At 44.6% G+C, this 9,652-nt stretch overlaps 1 protein-coding gene across 1 annotated transcript in view; it reads left to right on the plus strand.

Annotated features, from left to right (window-relative positions):
• The window catches only part of LOC109302288 (gamma-aminobutyric acid receptor subunit gamma-3), a 360,992-nt gene that overhangs the window by 343,098 nt on the left and 8,242 nt on the right, over positions 1-9,652 (plus strand). The window contains exons 6-7 of the mRNA XM_019523850.1: positions 2,727-2,923; positions 5,282-5,311. Of these exons, the coding sequence (XP_019379395.1) occupies positions 2,727-2,923; positions 5,282-5,311 (227 nt within the window). The remainder of the gene's footprint in view (positions 1-2,726; positions 2,924-5,281; positions 5,312-9,652) is intronic.

Raw genomic sequence — 9,652 nt, forward strand, 5'->3', positions numbered from 1 at the left:
GATTCAGGTCCCTCAGCCTCTCCTCATAGGCCTGGCCACGGAGGTCCTCAACCATAGGAGTGGCCTTTCTCTGGACCCTCTCCAGGTTCTCCACATCCTTTTTGAAGTGCGGCGCCCAGAACTGGACACGGTACTCCAGCTGCGGCCTGACCAGTGCCACATAGAGGGGGACCTCTCTGGTCCTGTTAGTGATGCCCCTGTTGATGTATGACAGGGTGCGGTTGGTTCTGCCTATTGCTTTATCGCATTGGCGACTCATATTCATCCTGGAGTCAATCATGACTCCAAGATCCCTCTCTGCCTCTGTGCTGCTGAGAGGGTCAGCCCGTAACCTATAGCCATAATGCTGGTTCCCTCTCCCCAGGTGCAGCACCCTGCACTTGTCCTTGTTGAACCACATCCTGTTCAGATCTGCCCACTTCTCTAACCTATCCAGGTCTGCCTGGATGCAGTCCCTGCCTGCCGGTGTATTCACTTTACCCCACAGCTTGGTGTCATCAGTGAACTTGAACAGGGTGCTCTCCACACCCTCGTCCAGGTCGCTAATGAAGATGTTGAACAGCACTGGCCCGAGGACCGAGCCCTGGGGGACTCCGCTGCCTACACCCTCCCAGGTCAACATCAACCGGTCCACCACCACCCTCTGAGTTCACCCCTGGAGCCAGTTTGTCACCCATGTGACCGTGCATTCGTCAATGCCGCAGCTTGCCCACCAGAATTGGGTGCGACACTGTGTCGAAGACCTTTTGGAAGTCCAAGAAGATGACATCGACTTCCTCCTTCCCATCTAAGCTCTTTGTTACCTGGTCATAGAAAGAGACCAGGTTAGTCAAGCAGGATCAGCCTTGCACAAACCCATGCTGGTTACCCCTCAACATCACTTCAGCAGTTTCCATCTTATTTCAATGGTTACTGTAAACTCTTTCAACCCACAAAGAATTTTCTAATTTTTCTGTAAAAGGTTTGTAATCCTCAAGGAAATCACTGACAGTAATAGTCTAAAAATGGAAAAATAAACCTGTCACAATAAGAACAATTTCCATATCTTAAAAATGCACATAACTGCATAGACAAACACATAGGATGCCTCTACATATGCTATTAAAGCAATGCAATAAACTCCAAAGCAGTTCATATCAGAGTTAACTGCTCCCGGGTGCAGTGTCTGCAAGTGTGCCTGGGGCTGCAGCAATTAGAGCCACAGCAGAGCAGACCAAGGCTGGCAGGGGACACGGGAGGTCAGCCCTGAGCTTTGGGTAGTGGCATCAGGTGGCATAACAGGTGGGAGGAGCTGCAGGTATGGTTGCTGGCTGGTTGGGTTGACAAGGCACAACTTGTGCTCAGCAATCACCATCCACATGAGTGTTTGATCTCAACTAATTATTCCACTGTAAAATATACTGTCCCTAAGAGGACTATCTTATGTCAGAGTTAATTAATTTACTGTCCCCTAATACCAGCATGTGTAGACAGTGACACTTTATTGCAGAACTAATTGGTCAGCCCCGCAGCAAAGCCCATGTGTAGAAGCATCCACAGATTTCAATTCCACTATACCCTAAATTGTTGGGTTTCAACATACTTTACATCAAGATAATTCACATTAGATTATATTATCACTCCATTCTTTAAAGTACTAGATTTCTGGTGGGGATTCTGAACTAAACCCATATTTCATTCAAGGTAGCGTTGAAGTTCATATACATTTCTATTTTCTTCCAGTCTCTAAAGGCCAGCTGCTACTAGCCTTGACTACTACAGGCTTTGGCCAAGGTGGCACTCCTCTTGAGTGCAGTAGTTGTTTAGTGTATTGTCAGGTGCAGGTTTGGTAGCTCATGCTGAATTCCTCTATTTATTCTTATGAAATACAGCAACTGAATGACTGAAGAAGCTATAAATAACCTATAGACAACCTATAAACAATGACACTGAGGGATAAGGCTAGAGTGACAGTTTTAGATTTGATATTGATTACAGAGCATCGTCAGTAGCCTGGTGCAGGTCTTCAATGCAATAATAAATAGGACATTCCTCCATGATGTGTGTTATAGTTTGGATTTTGCTACACTCACACTTGGGGTCTTTAATAAAATTCTGTTTATGCAGTAGGCAGTTATATCTACCTTATCCAGTATAAACCCTGTTTAATGTTGTCCAGCTCTGCCTTGGTAGAACAAAGCCAGGGAGTTTAGATGAGAAATTGTGAGGTCTGTGATGAGAAATGTACTAATGATGTCAATTGTGTTCTATTTCTGGATCCATTTTTTCTTCATGTTTGCATCCCTATTGATAGCTTTAGCTGGTCTCTTCTTTTTTCTTTTTTTTTTTTGTTGAACACTGGCTATTTAACAAAACAAAGCTTTGTGAGGGACATATTATTTCCATCAATATTTTTTCAGGGTTTTTAATAATAAAAGACTTGTTTTTTATTCCCCTTTTTACTAATTTTTTCTACCCTTTTCTATTTTATATTTTGCCACTGAACTGAATAAAGGATGAGTCACAAATAGGGAGGAGGAATGAAAATGGAAAGGAAAAATGTGGCAGATTTCAGTGTCTCATAGAAAATTTGAAACATCTAAGGGAAAAAATATTATTTCCTTTAAAATGTTTTGTGCAATATACAAGTGGCTCTACTATTGTATTTTATGTTAGCAACAGACCACTGACAACAGATCATTTTTATTGGGTGGACTTTAGTTCCTTTTTTGTGTTTGTGTGTGCAGGTATCACCACAGTATTGACCATGACAACTTTGAGTACCATTGCAAGAAAGTCTTTACCTCGTGTCTCCTATGTCACAGCCATGGATCTTTTTGTGACTGTGTGCTTTTTATTTGTCTTTGCTGCTCTGATGGAGTATGCAACCCTCAATTACTACTCAAGCTGCAAAAAGCCAACCTGTACCAAGAAGAAAAAGTCGGTAAGATGTGATCATTTCAGATTTTTAATTAATTGTATGGAAAGTAGGCAGAAAATTATTCTTCCTCTGTCTACAGAAAGTTGAGTAACTTTTGGGCTATGGAGGTGTGGCACAGGTATCTGGAATTGAAGGGGAGGAATGTAATAGGAGACAGAAGTGATCTTGGGGTATATCATAAGGTCAGTCCAATAAAAAAAAATTGAGTTGCAGTAGGGATGAACACAGTAAGAAAATACAAATGTGGGAAGCCTGCATAAAGTGAGTAGACTGCAGAAAATGAATTTGTGGTCTGTTTGTATAAAAAAGAAAATTAGAGGTAGATGTATTCTTGATCAATATCTTTAAGACAAAGGAGAGAGAGGTGGCGTGAAGAGCCTGAATGGGGATGTTGCTTGGAGATGGCATGGAAGTGAGCATGTGTCTGTAGGCAGATAAGATACCCAAATTTAAGAATTAATTCATGAATAGCAGAACCATGTGAAACTAATTTAATTGTACAATATGTAGTGTGTCACTTGCCACAGCTAAACAATCCATTTACCTGGGACTTATTTTAACCCAAAGTGACAAGCAACCAACACTTTGCTCTTCAATTAACAACCCATAGAATACATTCTTTCTGCCTCCCTCTGGTATAGAATTTGCACTACTTAAAAGGGACACATTTAAATCATGAGGAAACTGCAAGTGTGAAGGCACTGCTTTGTGGGGGATTCTTTTTGTTTGTTTGTTTTGTGAAAAAGAAAAAAAGAGGGCGTAAATATGTAAAACTTGTGGTGCTCTGGTGTGGTGCCAGAGGACTGGAAGAGGGCCAACGTGGTTCCCATCTTCAAAAAAGGGAGGAAGGAAGACCCGGGAATCTATAGGCCAGTTAGTCTTACCTCGATCCTGGGTAAGCTTTTTGAGAGAATTATCCTGGCACATGTCCACGAGGGGCCAGCAGGGGAGATTATGCTTAGGGGAAAGCAAAACAGGTTCATTAGAGACGGGTGTGACTAGAAATAACAGTCACAAGCTGGCAGAGGTTAGGTTCAGACTAGACATCAGGAGGTGCTACTTCACAGTCAGGGTGGCTAGGATCTGGAACCAACTTCCAAGAGAAGGGGTGCTGACTCCTACCCTGGGGGTCTTTAAGAGGAGGTTAGGTGAACACCTTGCTGGAGTCATTTGACCCCAGTACTCTTTCCTGCCATGGCAGGGGGTCAGACTTGATGATATGCTCAGGTCCCTTCTGACCCTACCAACTATGAAACTATGAAATATGGGAAAAGATAGGATTTGGGAAATAACAGGCTATGGTGGGGCACAGCTGGGGTGTTCACCATGCAACTTGGACTGCAGCTGGCTAGGAAAGAGACAGCAGTGAGGGCAGCTGGGAAAATATCCTGAGGATTTTTTTTTTAAAGGAGAAGGTGTGTGGTGGAGCACCAGTGGGGTGCCCGCCACTCTGGGGAGTGAGAGAGGCCTCAACGAGTGGGAGGCGGTGCCAGTGCAGTCCGTAATAGGGCAGAATGCGAGAGGCCTAACACTGTTCTGAGCTGGGCCCAGACTCAGGCCAGAGCAGAGCATAGGTGTTAGGAATATCTGTGAGGCTAGGGATACAGTACAGAGGTGGCTGGAGCTGCATACATAGGCCCAGAAGAACAGGGCATCATTCAAAGAGCAGCCTTCCACCTAAGTAAGACCCTAATCATTTAACAATAAGGCATGGCAGGAGAGAGAGATGGGTAGCATGCCCACAGGCAGGTGGAAGACTAGCACTGTGGCTGGTCGGTGAGCTCCCAATTTGCCACACAGGCCATGAGTGAGTGAAAAGCAAATAGATTAATGAAGCAATAAAGGAGCATATAAAATAAAAATAGAATCAGGGAGGGCTCAGATATCCATAAGTTTATTTTAAAAATCTATTAAACATATGTAATGGGTTTTTGTAAATGTGCACTCCAGTGAAAGATATAACAGGAAGAATTCCTCCAAAAGGAATTCCAAAGCATGATAAAAAGTGGCCATTGGGCAAACAAAAATGGCAGTGGATGATGAGGATGGATGAGTATAGAGAATGACAATTATGAAATGGTTATATTTTAAGGCATACAAATCTAGATGAGGGTGTGATGCAACCCTGATGAGATGAAAATGTGACAACTTAAGTAGGATGAGAATAAAAGCTTTGCTATTTTCTACTAAATATATTAACTTAATTAGGTGATGATAGGATTGTGGAATAAAAAATATCAGTATTAAACTTATGTGTGATTTTCCTACTTTTTAATGTGTATTTTAAGAAATGTTATTAAACCTGGACGACTATAAAGCAAATGTTTTATTCTTCTAAATAATTCTCTTGTTTTATTTAAGCTACCTGATGTCAGTTTTGGTCATATGATGGTAAGTACACCATTTTTATTCAAGGACAGTAAAAGAAGAATGTCAAATTGCTGACACCCACTTCAAAATATCCATGGAGGAAGCTTTAATGTCATGTCATGCTGTACCTGATCTAACTGTGAATGTTTTTCTTTTTTGTTAAAAGGTCAGTTTGTTTTGGGCAATAGAAGCGGAACAACAGAGCTGCCTCTTGCTATATATTCTTGCCACGTGATGTGGGGTGATCAAATCTGGCATCTTTGGTTGTGTCTTATTCTTAGCCAAAACATTTTGCATATCTGCTTTATAAAAAGAATATAGAAATAGATATTAAAAAATCATAAACACATTTAATGGATTTAAAATTCTCAAAAACTAAGAAATAATTAGTTTTAAAAAGTTAACTCATTTTCATTGTACATAATAAAATATCTGTACAAGTTTTAAACTATTCTTTGGACAGTGAAGGCAAACAATTTTCAAGCACACCTTAATGCTGTTTCATTCCCAAATTGGGTGATTGCTTCCAGTTAGTTATTTCTAAATGCAAAATTGTGGTAGGTGGGTGCTGAATTACACACACACTTTTATAGATAAACAGTGTGGAAATCTTACATGGTTGAATATTCTGATTTATATGTGACAGATACAGCTAAATATATTGAAAAGAATAAAACCTAGACTTTTTCATATCTTGAGGTTTGGGCTGTTTAAGTTTCTAATTTAACATAGATAATTTTTAACATTAGCTTTTAAAATTGAATAACCTTTTCTTGAAGAAAAGAGAGCAGGGAAAGTAATGCCCTTTCTAATGTGACTATTTAAAAATTCTGAGTTTGAAATTTACACCTTTGAGATTGTAACAGGGCCCCGACTGAGACCCTGTTACTAAAGGGACATGGACAGCTGAGGACAATTACAATTTGGGAGGTGGGCCCCGCCCACGGAGAACCAATGAGGCCCGGACCCGAAGGATAAGAGGGAGAGAAGGTGAAGGAGAAATTGCCTTCGGGTACAAGAGAACAAGGTCAGGGTTAATCGAGAACCCAGGAGAAGAAAAGAAGTGAAAAGGATTCCGACCTGTGATACCGCAGAGAGCCGTGAGGTTGGGACTCCAGAAGACAGGTCAGACGTGAGACAGATGACTGACCGGGTAATTAGACTGCATTTTGGTGAGTGTGGGGAGAAGCGGAGCCACACCATGGGCTGGAGCCGCAGCCGGCATTAAGGATCGGGGAGGCTACGTCAATCTGAAAGGGCAGCGGGAGGTACGACCCCTGCCCAGACCCCTAAAGAGTCCAGGTGAAGCCAGAACTGCCCCCCCCCAAGTACAGAAAGACACCGAGGGTCCAGAGGGCAAGCCCCGACCATGGGAGAGCCGCAGAGCCTGCACGCCAGCTGCCAGGGAAAGACACAGGCGGCAGCTGTAACGGGCCACTAATGAGATAAGTAGTGGTGGATACCAGGACTTTGCGCGGTACTTAGTGGACTGGGACCAGCCAGGAGACTTGGGGAGGGATCCCCGAGATTGGACTGTCGGACTGCTTCCTCCTCCAAAGGGGGTTCCTGTAAATAGTAGAAAGAAAAGAGCTGAATAAAAGCACCTGCATTATACCTGATCCAGACTGGTACTTCCCACGGGTACTCCCTCAAATAACACCCCCTTTCTCCCTATTTCTATTAAGATCCAAGTCGTGGCAGGCGAGAATCAAGAGGCTTGGGTGGGGGATACTCTGCGCGGACCCACTGACAAAGTGGTGCATTGGCCGGGAACCCGGGTGGTTGGGCAGACGCTATGATACACAGGTACCCACAGACTGGCAGCAGGTGTACAGCCTCACGCTGAGACTTCTCCAGGGTCAGCAGGCTCAATTGGACGAGATGGTGAGAATGCGGAACAAGGAGACCCAGCTGTGGGCCCGTCAAAAGGATCTTTATGAACAGATCGCAGCCCAACAGATCTCCATGATAAGAGAAGGGGGTGGGCAAGGACTGCCCCAAGATGATGAGGGAAGATGATGTCAAGGCCTACTTAGAGGCATTTGAACAGGCAGCAATGGTTGCAAAATGGGACCCGGTGAGTTGGCTGTTAAGTTGGGGCCACTCCTCATTGGCCTGGCCCAGGCCGCCTACCAGGCCTTCAGTAGGACCAAGGCCCGGGACTATACGAAGGTGAAATCTGCAATCCTGTATCAATTAGAAATTTCACCAGACACATACCGGCACAAATTCCGGGCCAGAAAGGGACCTGAAGGGGGCCAGCCTCGACTGTTAGTCCAGACACTTTGAGACCTAGTGGATCGATGGTTAAGGCCAGAGGAGCATACTTCTCTGGAGACAATAGACAGGACAGTGCTGGAACAATTTTTAATGGATCTCATGGGTAGTGCCCAGAGGTGGGTCCGGTGCCATCAACCTAAGACAGTGGAAGAAGCCCTCCACCTAGCAGAAGATTATGCTGCAGCAGAGGGGGAAGGAGAAACACCCAAGAGAGAGAAAAGCGGCGGGCCAACTTCTGCCCCCCAGCTGAACACCACTGCCCCTCCTAGGCAAGAAGAGGTCATACGAAGGGAGGTACACACAGAGGGCTACCCCAAGGTGAGATGTTACCAGTGTGGGGAGAAAGACCACATTTCCCGGTTTTATCCTAGTGCAGTCCCTGATCTCAGTCCTAGAATGGAAAGGCATGACGAGAAAATGGACTGCAGTTTTGGCCGGCATAGAGGCCCTGATCAGAAGAGCAAGCCAGTAGTGGAGGTCCAAGTAGGTAACACAATTATACTGGCTGTAGTAGATACAGGATGCTCCCAATTTATGGTATGCAGTGATTTGTTGCCTCCACATCTAGGGAGCCCCAGCACCCCAGTCTCCATGATATGTATGCACGGCGCGGTCTACACCTACCCACGAAGAAAGCTGGACCTCTCGGTACTAGGACAGGTGGAAGAGATACGGGTTGGGATAGCCAAAACCTTGCCCTGTCCGATGCTGCTGGGGTTGGATTGGCCGCACCTGGGGGAGCTAGTTCACCAATGGATGCCAGACATACCTGAGGAGGGTGAAGGGAGAGCCCAGACCCTCTACTTCACGGATGCGGAAGAAAGTTTGAACATTGACTGGATGATGGAAGAAGGAAGATTTTGCCAAGAACAACGATGAGAGAGCCCTTGTTCCAGAATTTATGGAAATCCTGGCTTGAAGAGCCGGAGGAAATGACTGGGACTGCCTCGAGACCCCCTCGAGCCCCGTGTTACGAGGTAAGAAGGGGTCTACTTTACTGGGTAGAAGACCTAGAGGAGGGAGGAGAGAAAGCCCAGGTCCTTGTGCCCCAGAGATACTGGGAGGGCTTGTTATGGATCGCCCATATCCTGCCTATGGGAGGACACCTAGGGCGTGATAAGACAGAGGCCAGACTCATACAAAAAGTCTTTTGGCCTGGCATATATAAAATGACAGAAAGATTCTGTGCTGAATGTCCAGAATGCCAGAAGATGGGTGGGGGTAAAATCAGCAAGAGTTCCTTTAGTACCCATGCCCCTGATCGAGTGTCCATTTGACCGTATCACCTTGGACATAGCTGGGCCCTTCCTGTGTAGCAGGGCAGGATACCAATTTATCCTGGTGATTATAAATTATGCCACTCGGTAATTTATGTTCACAAAAACATTGAAACAACTCTGATCATTTCTGGGGTTTGCCAATTATTATTGGTGGTTCATCTCTAACTTTTCAGAAAAGGCAGCCCCGCTGACGGAACTGACAAAGGGATGCCGCAGCCCAATCTCCTGGAACTGAGAAACCCCACAGGCCTTTGATCAGTTGAAGGATGCATTATGTCAATACCCAGCCCTGTATACGCCAGACTTTCAGAAACCTTTTTTCCTACAAACCTATGTGTCGGCAGTTGCATTAGGCGCCATATTATTTCAAACAGAACAGGAGGCCAAAAGACCAGTGGCGTTTGCTAATAGAAAACTTAAGCCCACTGAGGCCCATTATTCTACCATAGAAAAAGAATGTCTGGCAATACGATGGGGCATAGAACTCTTTCAATACTACCTATTAGGCAGGAAGTTCATGCTTATCACGAACCACACACCCCTCCGGTGGCTAAGTACAGCAAAATTAAATAACGCTAGACTTATGAGATGGTCTCTAGCATTACAACCTTTCTGTTTTGCAGTGGAACATCGAACGGGATGGAGAAGTGGAAACGTAGATTTCTTATCCTGCCTGGGAGACATCCCTATCTAAGACACAATATACAGGAAAAGGGATACACCAGAAAGTTAAGGATCTTATCACGTGAGCAAGAATGGTCAAAGAGAAGTTCTGGCCCTTTCTTTGTTTTTTTTTTCTTTT

The sequence above is a fragment of the Gavialis gangeticus genome, unplaced genomic scaffold, assembly GCF_001723915.1.
Source record: "Gavialis gangeticus isolate Ggan-Ray unplaced genomic scaffold, GavGan_comp1, whole genome shotgun sequence".
NCBI classification, from domain to species: Eukaryota; Metazoa; Chordata; order Crocodylia; family Gavialidae; genus Gavialis; species Gavialis gangeticus.